A 20298-nucleotide genomic window follows, 5' to 3' on the forward strand; every position below is an offset into this window, starting at 1 on the left:
GGTCCATTAGTTTCTTTATGTAGTACAGAGCAAGATCCCAATTCCTAGTTTTGAGTATGGGTATTCAATTCTTCCAGCTACATGTGTTGAAAAAATTGTTCTCTATTGAATTGTCTTTGCACCTTTGTAGAAAATCATTTGTCCATATATGTGCCTATTTCTGGACTCCCTGTTCTGTTTATCTATTTGTCTATCTTACCATGAATACTGTCTTGATTCGTGCAGCTCTGTAATAAGGGTTAAAACCAGATAGTGTTAGTCCTCCAGTTTTGTTCTTTTATAAAGTGTTTTGGCTATTCTAGGTCTTTTGCAATCCCATATGAATTTTAGAGTGAGTTTGTCAGCTTCTTTTTTTTAAAAAAAGGGGGTGCTGTCATTTATATTGGTATTGAGCTAAATCTGTAGATGAATTTTGGAACAGATGACATCTCAGCAATATTGAGTTGTCCAAATCATGAACATGATATAGCTCTCTGTTAATTTAGACGTTTTCTGATTTTTCCCAGCAGTTGTAGGAGTCAGTATACAGGTCTTTCATATATTTTACCAGATTTATCCCTAAGTATTTCATGTTTTTGATAGTAATATATATGATATTTTTTAAATGTCAATTTTTGGTTGTTTATTGCTATAGGTAGAAGTTCAATTGATTTTTGTATATTGAGATGTTATTTTGTAATCTTGCTAAACTCACTACTTCCTGTAAATTTTTGTAGAAGTCATTGGATTTTCTACATAGATGATCAAGTTGGCTATGAATAAAGACAGTTTTACTTCTTTCTTTCCATTGTGAATGCTTTTCATTTCTTTTTGTGTAGCTGCACTGGCTAACACCAGTGCAGTATTGAAATAAAACAGTGAGATCACACTTCTGTTTTTTCCCTAAGATGAGACTATGTTTCTTAGAAAAAATTTCGGCTTCCACTGTTAAGTACAATGTTAGCTATAGGTTTTTTCTTAGATGCCCTATATTAGGCTCAGCAAGTTCTTTTCCTAGTTTCTTGAGTGTCTTTATCATGAAAGGGTATTGGATTTTGTCAAATGCTCTTTCCACATTGGTTGTGATGATCATAAGGTTTTTGTTTTGTATTCTCTTGATATGGTGTAGAACATTAATTGATCTTTGGATATTAAACCAACCTTGCATTCCTGGAAAAGCAGATAAATCCCACTTTGTTATGGTATATAATTCTTTTTATATGTTGCTGGATTTGGTTTTCTAATATGTTTTTGAGGATTTTTGCATCCATATTTATTAAAGATATTGGTCTTTAGTTTTCTTGTGTTGTCTTTTGTCTGGTTTGGTATTAAGGTTATACTGATCTCACAAAAATGTTTCTCTTTTTCTAGTTTTAGAATATTGGTAATCCAAAATATTAGTATTAAATTCTCTTTAAATGCTTGATAGTAATCAGCAATGAAGCCATCTGTACCTGGATTTTTTTTTCTTTATGTACATAGTGTTTGGAGTGTTAATTCAGTCTCTTACAGGTTTTTTCAAATTGTCTATTTCTTCTTGAATCATTTTTGGTAGTTTTATTTTGTTAGAAATTTGTCCATTTTTTGTTATTAGCACAGAATTATTGATAGTTTCTCTTATAATCCCTTTTATTTCAGTGTGGTCAGTAGTAGTGCACTCATTTTCATTGTTGATCTTAGTAATTTGAGTCTTCTCACTTGTTTTCTTGGTCACTGTCGCTAAAGTTTTGTCAATTTTGTTAATATTTTCAAAGAACCACTTTGATTTCATTGATTTTTATCATTCTTCTATTGCCTATTTTATTTATTTCCATTCTAGTATTTATTATTTCCTTTTTTCTGATTGCTTTGTGTTTAGTTTGCTGTTCTTTTTTCAGTGTCATCATTATAAGTGCAGGTTATTGATTTGAGATTTTTCTTTCTTTTCAATATAGGCATTTACAGCTATAAATTTACTTTTAGCCTACTGCTTTTGCTGCATCCCATCATTTTTGGTATGTTGTTTGTTTATTCATCTCAAAGTATTTGCCTTTTGATTATGTCTTTAATCCTTTACTTATTTAGGAGTGTGTTGTTTGATTTCCTCATAACTGTGAGTGTTCCATTTTTTTCTTTTATTAATTTCTAATTTCATTCTGTTGCATTTAGAGAGTATACCTAGTATTCTTCGAGTCCTTTTAAAATTTCTGAGATTAGGGACGCCTGGGTGGCTCAGTCGGTTAAGCGTCCGACCTCAGCTCAGGTCATGATCTCACAGTCTGGTTCGAGCCCTGCGTTGGGCTCTGGGCTGACAGCTTGGAGCCTGGAGCCTGCTTTGAATTCTGTGTCTCCCTCTCCCCTTGCCCCCCCCCCCCCCCCCGCTCGTGCTCTGTCTCTGTCTCAAAAAAATAAATAAAAACATTTAAAAAAAATTTTTTTTAAGTTTCTGAGATTTACTTTGTGGCTTAACTAGCATGTGGCCCATCCTATGTGCACTTGAGAAGAATAATTATTCTACTGTTGTTAGAAGGTTTTTTATAGATGCCTGTGTTGGGGGTAGTTAGTTTATAATATTGCTCAAGTTTTCTCTTTCCTCATTGATCTTCTGCCTGTTTGTTCTATGTATTATTTAAAGTGGAGTGTTGACAACTATAATATTGTTGAATTGTCTGTTTCGCCCTTTATTTATCTTAATTTTTGCTTCATGTATGTTGGTGCTCTTTTATTAGGTGCGTGTGTGTTTATAATTGTTATATTCTCCTGATGCGTTAACCCTCTTATTATAAAATGTCTCTTGTTATCTCTAGTATTACTTTTTGTTGTAAAGTGTATTTTGTGTGATATTAGTATAACTGCTGCAGTTTTTTGAGGTTGCTGTTTGCATGATCTTTCTCCGTCCTTTAAGTTCAATTTTCTTGTCTCTTTCAATTTAATCTGTCTTTTATATGCGGCATATAGCATACATCTTGTTTTTCTTTTAACTAAGTCTGACAGCCTCTACTTTTTGAATAAGTTTTTTCATCCACTCTCATTTAATTAACATTATTAATATTACTGGACTTATGTCTGCTATTTTACTTTTTGTTTTTAATGTGTCTCATGTCTTTTTTGTTCCTCCGTGTTACCTTTATTGCTTTCTTTTGCATTAAGTGAATATTTTCCAGTGTCGCATTTTAGTTTCTTTAGTCACTTTAGTTTCTTTAGTGACTTTTCTTTAGTGACTTTAGTGACATATTTTTTTAAGTATTTCCATAATGCTTATGCTATGATATATTCACTTATCAGAATCAGCTTCATATCTATACTAATTAATTCTAGTAAGATAAAGAACTGTAACTCCTATATAGCTCTATCCCTCTCTCCCCCTTTTATATCTCAAATGCAACAATTCATTGTTGTAATTATGACTTCATAAAACTTTGTGATTTGTAAAGAAATAGAAAAGAAAGGAAGTATGTATTTATAGGTTTTGTTTTATTAACCTTCTTATTTGCCCTTTTTGGTTCTCTCCATTTGTTCCTGTGGATTTGAGTTACCATCTGGTATCATTCCCCTAGCCCAAGAAAACCTTGCTCCCACACACTTCCTTTGTGCTATTTCTAAATATATACATTATATACCTATTGTTTTATACAATGATTTTTAAAATCAGTTAAGGAAGGGGAATAAATATTTGTTCATTCTGTGTTCTATAATGTATAATTACCTTTATTGATGCTTTTTGTTTTCTCATGTGGATTCATATTACCATTTGAGGTCACTTGCTTACAACATGAAAAACTTCCTTTGGTATTTCTTCTCAGGTACTCTAGCAACAAATTGTCTCCATTTTTGTTTATCTGGGGAATGTTTGTTTTTAATAAACAACAGATTTTTTTAAGCTGGTTTGTTTTTCAATATATGAAATTTATTGTCAAATTGGTTTCCATACAACACCCAGTGCTCATCCCAAAAGGTGCCCTCCTCAGTACCCGTCACCCACCCTCCCCTCCCTCCCACCCCCCATCAACCCTCAGTTTGTTCTCAGTTTTTAAGAGTCTCTTATGCTTTGGCTCTCTCCCACTCTAACCTCTTTTTTTTTTCTTTCCCTCCCCCATGGGTTTCTGTTAAGTTTCTCAGGATCCACATAAGAGTGAAACCATATGGTATCTGTCTTTCTCTGTATGGCTTATTTCACTTAGCATCACACTCTCCAGTTCCATCCATGTTGCTACAAAAGGCCATATTTCATTCTTTCTCATTGCCACGTAGTACTCCATTGTGTATATAAACCACAATTTCTTTATCCATTCATCAGTTGATGGACATTTAGGCTCTTTCCATAATTTGGCCATTGTTGAGAGTGCTGCTATAAACATTGGGGTACAAGTGCCCCTATGCATCAGTACTCCTGTATCCCTTGGGTAAATTCCTAGCAGTGCTACTGCTGGGTCATAGGGTAGGTCTATTTTTAATTTTTTGAGGAACCTCCACACTGTTTTCCAGAGTGGCTGCACCAATTTGCATTCCCACCAACAGTGCAAGAGGGTTCCCGTTTCTCCACATCCTCTCCAGTGTCTGTAGTCTCCTGATTTGTTCATTTTGGCCACTCTGACTGGTGTGAGGTGATACTGGTTTTTATTTGTATTTCCCTGATGAGGAGTGAGGTTGAGCGTCTTTTCATGTGCCTGTTGGCCATCCGGATGTCTTCTTTAGAGAAGTGTCTATTCATGTTTTCTGCCCATTTCTTCACTGCATTATTTGTTTTTCGGGTGTGGAGTTTGGTGAGCTCTTTATAGATTTTGGATACTAGCCCTTTGTCCAATATGTCATTTGCAAATATCTTTTCCCATTCCGTCGGTTGCCTTTTAGTTTTGTTGGTTGTTTCCTTTGCTGTGAAGAAGCTTTTTATCTTCATAAGGTCCCAGTAATTCATTTTTGCTTTTAATTCCCTTGCCTTTGGGGATATGTCGAGTAAGAAGTTGCTACGGCTGAGGTCAGAGAGGTCTTTTCCTGCTTTCTCCTCTGGGGTTTTGATGGTTTCCTGTCTCACATTCAGGTCCTTTATCCATTTTGAGTTTGTTTTTGTGAATGGTGTGAGAAAGTGGTCTAGTTTCAACCTTCTGCATGTTGCTGTCCAGTTCTCCCAGCACCATTTGTTAAAGAGACTGTCTTTTTTCCATTGGATGTTCTTTCCTGCTTTGTCAAAGATGAGTTGGCCATACGTTTGTGGGTCTAATTCTGGGGTTTCTATTCTATTCCATTGGTCTACATGTCTGTTTTTGTGCCAATACCATGCTGTCTTGATGATTACAGCTTTGTAGTAGAGGCTAAAGTCTGGGATTGTGATGCCTCCTGCTTTGGTCTTCTTCTTCAAAATTACTTTGGCTATTTGGGGCCTTTTGTGGTTCCATATGAATTTTAGGATTGCTTGTTCTAGTTTCGAGAAGAATGCTGGTACAATTTTGATTGGGATTGCATTGAATGTGTAGATAGCTTTGGGTAGTATTGACATTTTGACAATATTTATTCTTCCAATCCATGAGCACGGAATGTTTTTCCATTTCTTTATATCTTCTTCAATTTCCTTCATAAGCTTTCTATAGTTTTCAGCATACACATCTTTTACATCTTTGGTTAGATTTATCCCTAGGTATTTTATGCTTCTTGGTGCAATTGTGAATGTGATCAGTTTATTTGTCTTTCTCTTGCTTCATTATTAGTGTATAAGAATGCAACTGATTTCTGTACATTGATTTTGTACCCTGCAACTTTGCTAAATTCATGTATCAGTTCTAGCAGACTTTTGGTGGAGTCTATCGGGTTTTCCATGTATAATATGTCATCTGCAAAAAGTGAAAGCTTGACTTCATTTTGCCAATTTTGATGCCTTTGATTTCCTTTTGTTGTCTGATTGCTGATGCTAGGACTTCCAACACTATGTTAAACAACAGCGGTGAGAGTGGACATCCCTGTCGTGTTCCTGATCTCAGGGGAAAAACTCTCAGTTTTTCCCCGTTGAGGATGATGTTAGCTGTGGGCTTTTCATAAATGGCTTTGATGATGTTTAACTATGTTCCTTCTATCCCGACTTTCTCGAGGGTTTTTATTAAGAAAGGTTGCTGAATTTTGTCAAATGCCTTTTCTGCATTGATTGACAGGATCCTATGGTTCTTATCTTTTCTTTTATTAATGTGATGTATCACATTGATTGATTTGCGAATGTTGAACCAGCCCTGCATCCCAGGAGTGAATGCCACTTGATCATGGTGAATAATTCTTTTTATAAGCTGTTGAATTCGATTTGCTAGTATCTTATTGAGAATTTTTGCATCCATATTCATCAGGGATATTGGCTTGTAGTTTTCTTTTTTTAATGGGTCTCTCGTTTGGGAATCAAAGTAATACTGGCTTCATAGAATGAGTCTGGAAGTTTTCCTTCCCTTTCTATTTTTTGGAATAGCTTGAGAAGGATAGGTATTATCTCTGCTTTAAATGTCTGGTAGAACTCCCCTGGGAAGCCATCTGGTCCTGGACTCTTATTTGTTGGGAGATTTTTGATGACTGATTCAATTTCTTAGCTGGTTATGGGTCTGTTCAAGCTTTCTATTTCCTCCTGATTGAGTTTTGGAAGCGTGTGGGTGTTTAGGAATTTGTCCATTTCTTCCAGGTTGTCCAATTTGTTGGCATATAATTTTTCATAGTATTCCCTGATAATTGCTTGTATCTCTGAGGAATTGGTTGTAATAATTCCATTTTCATTCATGATTTTATCTATTTGGGTCATCTCCCTTTTCTTTTTGAGAAGCCTGGCTAGAGGTTTATCAATTTTGTTTATTTTTTCATAAAACCAACTCTTGGTTTCGTTGATCTGCTCTACAGTTTTTTTAGATTCTATATTGTTTATTTCTGCTCTGATCTTTATTATTTCTCTTCTTCTGCTGGGTTTAGGCTGCCTTTGCTGTTCTGCTTCTATTTCCTTTAGGTGTGCTGTTAGATTCTGTATTTGGAATTTTTCTTGTTTCTTGTGATAGGCCTGGATTGCAATGTATTTTCCTCTCAGGACTGCCTTCTCTGCATCCCAAAGCGTTTGGATTGTTGTATCTTCGTTTTCGTTTGATTCCATATATTTTTAAATTTCTTCTCTAATTGCCTGGTTGACCCACTCATTCTTTAGTAGGGTGTTCTTTAACCTCCACACTTTTGGAGGTTTTCCAGACTTTCCTGTGGTTGATTTCAAGCTTCATAGCATTGTGGTCTGAAAGTATGCATGGTATGATTTCAATTCTTGTATACTTATGAAGGGCTGTTTTGTGACCCAGTATGTGATCTATCTTGGAGAATGTTCCATGCGCACTCGAGAAGAAAGTACATTCTGTTGCTTTGGGATGCAGAGTTCTAAATATATCTGTCAAGTCTATCTGATCCAAGGTATCATTCAGGGCCCTTGTTTCTTTATTGACCGTGTGTCTAGAAGATCTATCCATTTCTGTAAGTGGAGTGTTAAAGTTCCCTGAAATTACCACATTCTTATCAATAAGGTTGCTTAGGTTTGTGAGTAATTGTTTTATATATTTGGGGGCTCTGGTATTCGGCACATAGACATTTATAATTGTTAGCTCTTCCTGATGGATAGACCCTGTGATTGTTATATAATGCCCTTGTTCATCTCTTGTTACAGCCTTTAATTTAAAGTCTAGTTTGTCTGATATATGTATGGCTACTCCAGCTTTCTTTTGGCTTCCAGTAGCATGATAAATAGTTCTCCATCCCCTCACTCTCAATCTGAAGGTGTCCTCAGGTCTAAAATGAGTCTCTTGTAGACAGCAAATAGATGGGTCTTGTTTTTTTATCCATTCTGATACCCTGTGTCTTTTGGCTGGCGCATTTAGTCCATTTACCTTCAGTGTTATTATAGAAAGATATGGGTTTAGAGTCATTGTGATGTCCGTAGGTTTCATGCTTGTAGCAATGTCTCTGGTACTTTGTCTCACAGGATCCCCCTTAGGATCTCTTGTAGGGCTGGTTTAGTGGTGATGAATTCTTTCAGTTTTTGTTTGTTTGGGAAGACCTTTATCTCTCCTTATATGCTAAATGACAGACTTTCTGGATAAAGGATTCTTGGCTGCATATTTTTTTCTGTTCATCACATTGAAGATCTCCTGCCATTCCTTTCTGGCCTGCCACGTTTCAGTAGAGAGATCAGTCACGAGTCTTATAGGTCTCCCTTTATATGTTAGAGCAGGTTTATCCCTAGCTGCTTTCAGAATTTTCTCTTTATCCTTGTATTTTGCCAGTTTCACTATGATATGTCGTGCAGAAGATCAATTCAAGTTACGTCTGAAGGGAGTTCTCTGTGCCTCTTGGATTTCAATGCCTTTTTCCTTCCCCAGATCTCAGCTTTATTATTTCAAGTACCTATTATTTCTTCAAGTACCCCTTCAGCACCTTTCCCTCTCTCTTCCTCCCCTGGAATACCAATTATGCGTATATTATTTCTCTTTAGTGCATCACTTCGTTCTCTAATTTTCCCCTCATACTCCTGGATTTTTTTGATCTCTCTTTTTCTCAGCTGCTTCTTTTTCCATAATTTTATCTTCTAGTTCACCTATTCTCTCCTCTGCCTCTTCAATCCGAGCCGTGGTCATCTCCATTTTAGTTTGCAGCTCATTAATAGCTTTTTTTTAGCTCCTCCTGGCTGTTCCTTAGTCCCTTGATCTCTGTAGCAGTAGATTCTTTGCTGTCCTTTATGCTGTTTTCAAGCCCAGCGATAATTTTATGACTATTATCTCAATTCACTTTCTGTTATATTTTTTAAATCGTTTTTGATCAGTTCGTTAGCTGTCGTTATTTCCTGGACATTTTTTTGAGGGGAATTCTTCCGTTTCGTCATTTTGGATAGTCCCTGGAGTGGTGTGGAACTGTGGGGCACTTCCCCTGTACTATCTTGAATAACTTGCGTTGGTGGGCGGGGCCTCAGTCAGACCTGATGTCTGCCCCCAGCCCACCGCTGGGGCCACAGTCAGACTGGTGTGTACTTTCTCTTCCCCTCTCCTAGGGGCAGGATTCACTGTGGGGTGGCGTGACCCGTCTGGGCTACTTGCACACTGCCAGGCTTGTGGTGCTGTAATAGCTGGCGTATTAGCTGGGGTGGATCGGCAAGGTGCACAGGGGTGGGAGGGGCAGGTTCAGCTTGCTTTTACTTCGGAGATCTGCTTCGGGAGGGGCCCTGTGGCACTGGGAGGAAGTCAGACCCTCCGGAGGGATTGATCCGCAGAAGCACAGCGTTGGGTGTTTGCACGGTGCAAGCAAGTTCCCTGGCAGGAACTGGTTCCCTTTGGGATTTTGGCTGGGGGATGGGCGAGGGAGATGGCGCTGGCTAGCGCCTTTGTTCCCCTCCAAGCTGCGCTCTGTTGTCCGGGGCTCAACAACTCTCCCTCCCGTTGTCCTCCAGCCCTCCCGTTCTCCTAGCAGAGCTGTTAGCTTATAACCTTCCAGATGTTAAGTCCCTCTTGCTGTCACACTCCTTCCGGCCCCTCCGCTTTTGCAAGCCAGACTCGAGCTCTTCTTTGCTGGTGGGCTGCCCCTCCGCCCCGGCTCCCTCCCGCCAGTCCGTGTAGCGCACACCGCCTTTCCGCCCTTCCTACCCTCTTCCGTGGACCTCTTATCTATGCTTGGCTCTGGGGAATCCGTTCTGCTAGTCTTCTGGTGGTTTTCTGGGTTATTTAGGCAGGTGTAGGTGGAATCTAAGTGATCAGCAGGACGCGGTGAGCCCAGCGTCCTCCTACACTGCCATCTTCCTCCGGAATGTTTTTATTTAACTTCATTTTTGAAAGATAGCTTTGCTGGATATAGAATGCTTGGTTGACACTTTTTTTCTTTGTACACTTTGAAGATATTATTCCACTGCTTCTGACTTCCCTTGTTTCTGGTAAGAAGCTGGCTGTTAATCTTCTTGGGGTCCCCTTATAAGTAATGAGTCATTTTTCTCTTTTGTACATTATTTTCTCATTGTCTTTGACTTTCAGCATGTGTCTGTTTATGAACTTTTTCATGTTTATCCTACTTAGAAGTCACTAAGCCTCCTTCGAAAAGTACAGATTAATGTTCTTCAATAAATTTGGGAAGTTTTAGCCATTATTGTTTCCAGTATATTTTCTATTCCTTTCTTTTGTCCTTCTAGTACTAGAAGTCCATCTAGTAAAGTTTTCATTTTAGTTATTGTACTTTTCAATTCCATACCTACTACTTGGTTCTCTTTTTTAAATTCTCTTTATTGATATTTTCTATTTGATATGACATTATCATCATTCCTTCCTTTACTTGTTTAATTATGGTTTCCTTTAGTTCTTTCAATATTTTTATAGTAGCTGTTTTGAAGTCTTTGTTAAATCCAACATATGGTCACTCTCACAGATGTTTTCTGTTGTTTTATTTTGGTGTATGTGTCTTACTTTCCTGTTTTCCTATATCTGTCATCATTTTTTGTTGGAACTGGACATTTTAGATATTTTTAAATGGGTCATGGATTATAGCAAATCTGCGTACTGGCTTCCACCTTCTCTTAGGCTTGTTATTATTATGTGCCTGCTTATTTAGTTACTGGATAGATTGTTTTAGTGAGGTTATTTTTACCTACTGTAGTGTTAAACTTTTGATATTATATCACATGGACTTAGGCCTTGGCAGGTCTCCCTGTGTCTCTTTCCCTGACCATACCTAACCATCAAGCTCCACTTATTGCTGGTTCATTGTTCTATTGTTTACAACAATGACCTGAAGCATAAATTGCTACAGACTAATCCAATCAAATGTGTGCTCCTTTGAAGGGATAGTTTTTGAGGTCAGTGTTGGAGTTCTATTCTGACTTTAAGAAGTCTCTGCCCTACTATCTATTTTCCCAATTTTCTCCTGAAAACTAGCCAGCATACAGCTTAGCCTGTATCTCCAATGAATCCACCAGTTTACTTTCAATTGCCTTTTACCACAACCTCTACTGCCTTTAAAGTGCCTTTGAGCTTGAACTTCTATGTTCTGTTGCAAATGAAGTCATTTCCTTTGGAGGAGATTAGGAACCATCTGTTTTAAGGCTTGCTTCTTTTCCCAGGCAAAATCTCTGTACCTTAGCTCGGGAGCTGGGTGAGAACACAGCAGCTTTTCTTGAACGGCACCCCGGCTTTAGTAGTTGAGCATTTAGCTGAGGCAGGCACAGTAGCCTCGTGCCTTTACAGCTTCTCTCTCCTGATGTGAAACCACCACCTTTTAAGCCAGGCAAGGGTGATCAGGGTCCCAGTAGTCATAGTGACACCATGCCAAAGGTGGAGCCCCTACCTCGCCAGTGCAGGCTATACAGAAAGGATCCCCTGCCTCTTTTATTTTTGTTTTTCTTTAAATTTTTTTTTAATGTTTATTTTTGAGAAAGAGAGATAGAGTGCAAGTGGGGAAGACGCAGAGAGAGAGTGAGACACAGAATTGGAAGCAGGCTCCAGGCTCTGAGATGTCAGCACAGACCCCGATGCGGGCTTGAACTCACACACCATGAGATCATAACCTGAGCGAAAGTCAGATGCTGAACCAACTGAGCCACCCAGGCATCCAGCCTCTTGGCTGCACTTACCTTCAACTTAACCTTAGCAACAAATAGCTGACGGCAGGATGAGAAATGTCGATATCCTGCCCTTGACAAGAAGGTGGCCCTCTGACTAGGGGCTGTAGGGAGAGGGAGCCCTGTGTTTGTGGCTACACATTCTGGAGTAGAATCTGCACCTCACTGAACTGGGAAGGGAGGAAGGAAGCAATCTTGGTTCCCATACCACAGACTCCCCCCCCCTTTTTTTTTAACCTAATTGTCATAGATTTAGCTGAATAGATGTCTGTTTGCTGCATGCCTTTATGACCATTTTCAGAGATTTAAACGATTTTTAAATGCTTTTTCACCTGGGAGTGGATCCTCACATTGTCATGCCAGAAGTTGATTCTAGAATATTTATATTTGGTGAGACTTCTGATATAGTTAGGTTTAAATTTATCACATGTCATCTGCTTTCTATTTCTCTCATCTCTTCTTTGTTCACTTTTTCATTTTTGTGTGTGTGTGTGTTCTATCTCCTTTGTTAGTTTATTAGCTACAACTCCTTTTACTCAGTTGTGGCTTTAGAGTTTATAGTACATATTTTTAACTTCCCCCAGTCTGCCTTTAAGTGATATTGTACCACTTTATGTATACTATAAGAACTGCAAAGTAGTATGCTTCCATTTTTCTACTCCTGACCTTTGTGTTATATATTTTACCCAATGTTATAAATTCCATACTACATCATTATTTTTGTTTAAGCAGCTAATTATCTTGAGATTTAAATAAAAAGAAAAATATCTTTCTTATGTAATTACTGTTACTGTTTTTCTTTTCTTTGTGCAGAACCTGATTTCCATTTGCTATCATTTTCTTCTCTTGGAGGACTACCTTTAACATTTCTTGTATTGAAGGTCTTCTACTGATAATGAATCCTTTTGACTTTTGCATGTGTGAAAAAGTTTATTTTACCTTCATTTTTGAAAGATATTTTTGCTAGATACAGATTTCTAGGTTGGAATGGTTTTTTTCTTTGAGTTCTTTAAAGATGTTGCTTGACTGTGTTCTTGATTGCATTGTTTTCATCAAGTAATACACTGTTGTCCTTAACTTTGTCCCTCTGTACATAATGTGTCTTTTTGCTCCTTCTGGCTGCTTTTAGTGACTTTCTCTTCATCTCTGGATTTAAACAATTTTGATTATGAGATGCATTAGCATAATTTTTTTCATGTTTCTTATACTTAGGGTTTATTGGATTTCTTGAGTTTCTGGGTTCCAAATTTGAATCTCAGATGTGGAAGAATTTCAGCCAATTTATTTCTTCAAGTGTTTTTACTTCCCTCCCCTCCTTTTTTAACCTCTTATTACACACAGATTGGTTGAAATCATTCCACAATTCACTGATTATCTGTTCATTTTTTAAGTTCTCTTTTCTCGGTGTTTCATTTTTATGCAGTTCCTATTGCTTTATCTTTGAATTTTCCAATCTTTTTGTTTGCAGTGTCTAATCTATTATTGGACATGCTATTCCCATCTAGTACTCTTCATCTCACACATTGTAATTGCATCTCTAGAACTTTGAGTTGAGTCTTTTAAAAAATATTTTCCCTGCCTCCACATAACTTTTGAACATGTAGAATATGATTATAATAACTACTTAATGTCTTTATCTGCTGATTATAACATTCTTATCAGTCTTGGTCATTTTCAGTTGATTGCTTTGTCTCTTCTCTATGGGTTGCGTTTTCCTACTTATTTGCAGGCCTGTTAATTTGTTATTGAATCCCACACATTGTGAAATCTACCTTTTTGGATGCTGGATATTTTTGTAGTCTTGTAAACATTTTATATATTTGTTCCAAAATACAGGTAAGTTCCTTGGAAACAATTTGATCCTTTTAAGTCTTGCTGTTAAGATGTGGTAGGCAGGATTGGAGCATGTTTTCAGTCTAGGGCTAATTATTTCTCACTACTTAAGTAAGTTTCTTCTGTGTACCCTACCAGTGCCCTACCAGTTTTGAGGTTTTCTGTTGGGAACAGGCACTATTTTTGCCCTTTCAGAATGCCAGGTGTCATTACCTCTAATCACTACTCAGCTGAATACTTAAAGAGGACCCTCTGAAGATCTACAGAGTTCTCTCTCTCTCTCTTTGTATTTCTCTCTTCTTCAGTACTCTGTCCTACAGACTCTGGGCACTTTGCCTTCCTATACTCTGCTCTGCCTCTTCACCTCAGGGAGTCCACAGGCTTTGCCTGGATCCCCTCTCCCTGCACCATGACTTGAAAATTCTCTCAAGTCAATGGCTGGGACACTTGAAGGCTCACCTCATTAATTTCTCACTTCTCACGGATCATTGTACTTTGTTGCCTGATGTTGTTTGGTATCTAACAAACTATTGCTTTATATATGTTGTCTATTTTTTGTTCGTGTTAGGACAAATCTGCCTCCTCTTACTTCATCCTGGCCAAAAGCAGACGTTCACATATTTCAGGTATTTTTCCTTCTTAATTTTTCTTTTACTTTTCACTTCAGGAGACTACTCACAAAGCCAGTGTTTTATTGAGTGGTAAAATTAAGGTAGAAAATGGTCAGATTTATCAAAATCCAGTCACCTGGCTCAAGGATCTTCTAGGAGACGACAGTTACGTGACTTGGAATTATGCTTGGAGTAAGGTGGGTCATTCTTAATTTATCTGTAACTGCATATTCAAATAGAAATGTACATTTTTTATGATAAAACTATTATTTTTAAGAAATCTGAACTTCTCCAAGCTCGTTTATGTCCTCATATATCCTTAATACAATATGCTACGTGCTTTCCCCTACAACTCTTGTTTAACAGAATTCCCCAGGGGCAGACTTGGACAGCTGACTGAGCCTCTCCATCCTTGTTCCTCACCTAGTCTCAGAAATTCAAATGCCCTGATTCCCCCCTAGGATTTCCCCAGGTGATTTCAGGTCTTTGTGACTCCCTAGAGAAAATTTGGGACCTCTGACGTATTGATAATTAAGTTAATACGTTAATATTCTGGTGCAGTGAAGGAAAATCTTCCCCAAGACCACAGGAAGGAGCAAGCAGCCTAAGACCCACAGAGGTTATGCTGCACTTTTGTTTGAACTCAGTCTTATCCATCAATTGCTAAACCCCCAAAAAGAAACACTTGTTTTCATTCTGACTTCCCAGACTTAGTAATCTTTCCCTCAGTTCTCTCTTCTGAGTTGTAAGCCCAGTTTAACCACCAGTTGAAGACAATTAATGACTGACACCTTTGATGGCCAAGATCAGCCACCTCCAGATATCCATTGCCACACTTCAGGGAAGAGTCTTGGAATGATTCACCCAGGAAAGTGTGAATCATCAGACATCCACCATTACTGTTAAACAGAATTACAGATGCCTTCAGCCTCCACTAGCCATTACAGTAAGCCTCAGTGTACTAGTAATAAAAGGCCCAATTTCTTCTCTCCTTTTTTGTCCCACTTAGCTCTGCCCACCCTCCCTCCTAGTTTCTCCTCTCCTTCTGCATCCCTAAATTGCTTTCCAGTGTTCTAGACCTTTGTGGCAGGTGCTTCCAAAATTGTGTTGTAGTTCCCTCACTTACATCAATACATCTTGGATTGTTTTCTACTTTATAGTCTTTATGGGTTTTTTCTTAAAGGTTTTTTCTAGTTGTTTATTTCCCACCCCTGGAGTCACCAGGCCACCTGCTTTCAATTTACCCTGCCCAGTCCTTTCCATGGATTCATAAGTCATATTTGCATGTTAGTAATTAACATTTTACCCTTGGAAATCCCTTTTTATTAAAAAGTTTCTCAAACTTGTGATAGATTTTATCATTTTGTTGAAATAGTCTATGCTTACAGCCTGAATATGGTTCTGATTTCTGTAGTTTAGTTTTTTTGAGCTCGACATGCCTCTGCTACAGTGTGCCCAGTGATGACTCAGTTCTCCCACTCTTTTTCTTTATTGGAACTACTGCATTTTCTGCTTTTGAATAGCTGGCTGTGACATCATTTGGCCCTCACTCTGTACTTAAGCCTCATTTATATATCACATTGCCTATGGTCTTTTCTCATTGGACATGTCAGTTAGTCATATGGTTTAACACCAAGGTGATAGTGAAGTCAAAGGCGAATGTGGGTGCTAAAAATAGAAGAATTATTGGGTATAAGATATTTGTACAGATTATCTAAGTAGGCTTAGATTTTTTTTTAATATTCAAAAAAATAGTCTTAAAAATTACCACAGGGTGCTCATGTACTTTTAATAAATACCCCAAGCTGAGAAACACTACCCCAGTAAAAATTTTTGCAGTGTTTAAAACCCTCTTTTAAAACTTAACACAGAAACCTTTGCCTCCTCTTATCTTGAAGTAACTCCTGAATTCACAGTTGCTTCTGAGTGACAGGGTGTTTTGGCTACATTGGTCAATGTGAACATTTCTCCTGACTCATTCTGAGAATGCTGGTGTGGCTATAGGTCCCGGAGTGGTTGCTTGTCAGGCAAGAAATGCCAGAAAACTAGGTCTTATCCTGCCTCAGACAGAATGACAACAGCCACTAGACACAGAGATGACTCATACTTCCTACCCAAGCAGCTGAGCTGCTATACAGGGAATTCTGATGCTTACTCCCACTGGGCATCACTGATCCCTCTCACTCCTGCAGTCTCCTGACTATTAGGTATCATCCTGATATGGCAGAGTGATCTCTGGGAGGGAGACAGGAGACCAGGCTGGTTCCCAGTTCCACTCATGATAAGTTACATGATCTGGGAATGTTTTTCGATCCTGTCTACACATTGGAATCACTTGAGGAGCTTTTAAAAACTGCTAATGCCTAGAGGACCCCAGCTCCATACCTTCTGATCTAATAGTCTTGACTGAAGACCAGGTGGCAATATTTGAAAAAGCTTTCCAGGTAATTGTAATATGCAGCCTAGAGTGAGAATCACTGATCTGGATCAAGTCACTTCACCTTTCTGAACATCATTTTTCTTATGTATGAAGTAAGTAGTAGTGCTAAATGGTCTCTAAAGACCTTCCAATGTGGAAATTCTAGGACTTGGATAGTTATGTGTGATTTATAAAGGGTTTTACATGTATTCTTTCACAACAACCCCAAGAGGCAAGAAAATTAACTATTTTCTCTATCTATGGATGTAAAACCAGAGTTATAGGAGATTAAGTGAGTTGATTACCCCCAAGGCCAGTAAGTGCCAGAACTAGGATTAGAATCTGGTCTTTTGGTTCCCTGTATATTATTTTCCACATTTACAACAAGTAAGGACAGAAGGACATTATTTTCTACATTTACAACACAAGGGAGCCCACATTCCTTTCATTGGAAACCAGTTGCCGTGAACTGAAAAGAGCACACAGTGTTACCTAGCTGTCTTTGTGGATTTATGCAAAGTCTCATTCTTGTGCAGCAAGAATTGCTCACTTCTAGCAGAAAAAAATGCCTTTCTGTGATACATTTATGGTAGGAAATTTTAAGAATGGCAGTGACCATTCATTTTGTGAATGCTCAGGACTGGATCTTTGCAGTTGAAGAATACACTGCCATTTTGGGCAGTGACTGAAGGAGCAGTGACCGCTCTCTTGGGCAACATACTTTCCATCCAAATGACTCACTCTCTGAGTTTCGACCCTTATAAATTCACTGTTTTGGATCTAGTATTAACTTTTCTCTGTGGTTACCCCTCACCGTACACACTTTCTAAAATAATTCCTCCCACCACCATGATTAGGAATATCAAGGTAGGGAAAGGTTGAGGTAGGAGTATAGAAAGTGATGGGAATTGTTGATCTGGAGAGCCAGCCAGCCTCATTGGGTCAATTAATCATTCCCAAAGTGTCTTAATTAACTTAAACTTCTGTGAGTCCTGCTTCTACTCTGGAGATGTGGGCCCTTTCAAAATACAAATATCAAAGAGGTGTGAATCGTGAAGACTGTAAATAATATGAAAGGCCTACTGCCCTTCTCTTGCCTGGAGCTACATAGACTGCCTGGGGGAAGTGGAGAAGGAAGTGGAGAAGGCTCTAGGATGGGGATTGGGAAGAGGGGGGTGGTGTGAAGGTGAACCTCACTTCCATCATATTTCCCCAGGATCTGTCTTTTGTGGCAGTTGTTATACTTTTATCCTCCCTTCTCAAATATTTGAGAATTATTTTAATTTTTTAGCCAAATTATGTCTTGGTGTTACAGTGAACCTAAAAGAAAAACCTACAGTTTTCTTCTGTTTCTTTGCCCTTTTCTGCCCCCTCTCCCATTCTCCAACAAAAACAATTTTCCTTTCCTCTTTCTTCCTTTTGGGATAGTGTAAATTTGTTAAGACTTGCTTCACAAAACTTGAAATGGAAGTAAAACAGTCATTTGATCATCCATGAACAGATTCCCATTAGTCAGTACCAACAAATGGTTTTCCTGAAGACATACGAAAAATGGACTGATACTTTGAAATAAAATAGAGCCCCAGCAGGGAAGTAAATTCTTGGACACCTCTTTAATGTTCAAAGGCAGGTTATGTTTTATATTTTCTCTTGATGTGTTAGAACATAAAGTATAGAGAAACATTTGTGACTGCAGTTAATGACAATTGAGATTGTACTTTATTTCTTCAGAGACCATACCAAAATAAAGTTAATTAATAATTTCACTTGGCTGATTAACTACATTTCCAGAATAGTGGCTAACTGAATCATGCATCTACTTCACACACACACATACATACACACACACACACACACACACACACACACACACACACACACAAATGCACACCATTTCTTTCCCAAGTATAATATTAGGAAATCACAATGAACTAATTTCTGAAGAATAATGGCCCTTCTACCTAAGAGCCTCAAGGAAAGCATCAGTGACCTTCGGATGAAGCACTCCTGTAGTTATACATTTTAGAAAAGCAGGACCACCACAACCTGCAGGTAACCCTCACAGCACGCATCTTACCCTAACTCCGGCTTTATTACTGTTCTCCTCTTGGGGGAGGTGGCATCCCATCAGCTGCCCCTCATCACAATGGGTTTTGAGTGGTAAAGTTGTCAAGATTGCTGGCAGCTATGTAGCCCGAGACCCTAAAAACCTCACCAACAGCTCATCCTACATGCCTCTATCAGAGCAGGCATATGAGCTAGATTTGGATTCAAGATTTAGTTTAGGATTCAGAGTTTGATTTATGCAAATATGATGACTGTTGGCTCTTATGCTTTAGACAACTAGAGCGCAGACACTATTATGAAATGGACAGTTTCCAGGAGTGACTAGTGCCTGTTCAGTTTGAGGTCTATATATTATTATCCTCATTCAATAAATTACCCCCACCTTGAAGAAACTAGATCTTTAACTCCGTGGGTTTTCTTAAAGCTGTGTTCTATGTCTGAATTACCCCTAGTGCTATGTTTAAGACCTATGCGGACTCATGACTTCTAAGGCTACTAAGGTACAATTTTACCACTTTATATTACCCAGTACTAACTGATAAAAATCTGCTTTAAATCTGAAGTGCAGGTGAGAATATACTGAGCCTGCATATTGACAGGCCTGTAAGGTATTTTGGATATTATCAGGGCACAACGTGAACAAAATCTGTTGTTTCTAATTGTTAGTTGTTGGGAGAACTGACAGATGGCATTCAGAGGCCTCATCTCTCCTGTAACAGGTGGGGATGGGTTAGCACAGTGGGTCAGACAGATCTGTTCCATTTCCATTACTAAGTTTGTTTGGTCATGGGATTGAGCCCAGAGGGTGCCTAAACCCTCCAGATTCCTTATGTCTGCCCCATTCTGTTAAATAACAGCTTTTATTGAGCACTCAGGACATGCTAGACAGTATGCCAAATGCTTTTCATGTATTCTAATCCTCACAACAGCCTGATAAGCTTGGAGGTACTCGTTTTACAAATGCACAAACAGAGGCTCAGAGAATGTAAGAATCTTGCTTAAGAGCTCAGACTGCAGAGGTTTTCCCCCCAGAATTGTCAGGCAGTATGCGAAGTGCTAAGAGTATAAAAATGAATATGACACAGACCTTGTCTTCAAGGAGTTTATGTTAATGGAAGCAGACCTCTTAACACATAATTTCATTTAAATGAGATAAGTTCCTTGACAGAAAAATAAGCACAGAAATTATGGGGGTCTAGAGGAAGGTTATTGGCTAAGTTTCTAGAAGTTCTAAGAAAGCATCCTGGAGGAAGGGATGTTCGAGTTGAGACTGGATGGTTTAGCCACAGTGAGCCTAGCTTCTGAGGCATATTATTAGGCCACCCTGGAACAAAGAGTGGAGAACCCAAGGACCCTGTGGCAAATGTTTGCCAGTGTGCCTCAGCCCAGCCCATTGGTGTGCAGGGATCTCTAAGATCTGACCTTCAAGGCTGATAAACAATAGCTAAGTTCACAAACAAGCCAGAAAAAGCCAAAAAAATTGGATGCATAGCCCTGAAATGATATTAATCTGAACAGTTAAATGTCTTATTTCTTGAAAAGTACTATTACTTTTGTGGTTTAATTTTAGTACAACGCTACTTCTTTAACACTATAAAGTAGCCCATGATGGTTTAATGGTTGTTTACTAAGTGAATGGAAAGAGGTTTAATGATAAAAAGCAGGGGTAACAAATTTCTTCTCTGAAGGGCCAAATAATAAAGATTTCAGGCTTCATGGGCACATGGTCTTTGTCACCAATATTCAATGATGGTGTAGCATAAAAGCATCCATTGATAGTAAGTAAATGAATGGGTATCTTTGTGTTCTAATAAAACTTTACTTAC

General features: G+C 38.4%; 1 protein-coding gene across 5 annotated transcripts in view; it reads left to right on the plus strand.

Moving 5' to 3' along the window:
• ANKRD31 (ankyrin repeat domain 31) overlaps positions 1-20298 on the plus strand; it is a 138086-nt gene that overhangs the window by 108462 nt on the left and 9326 nt on the right. For all 5 annotated transcript variants that reach the window (XM_058729520.1, XM_058729524.1, XM_058729491.1 and 2 more), the window contains one exon: positions 14043-14183. In XM_058729520.1, coding sequence (XP_058585503.1) covers positions 14043-14183 — 141 coding nt within the window. The remainder of the gene's footprint in view (positions 1-14042; positions 14184-20298) is intronic.

The sequence above is a fragment of the Neofelis nebulosa genome, chromosome 1 (assembly GCF_028018385.1).
Source record: "Neofelis nebulosa isolate mNeoNeb1 chromosome 1, mNeoNeb1.pri, whole genome shotgun sequence".
Taxonomy (NCBI): domain Eukaryota; kingdom Metazoa; phylum Chordata; class Mammalia; order Carnivora; family Felidae; genus Neofelis; species Neofelis nebulosa.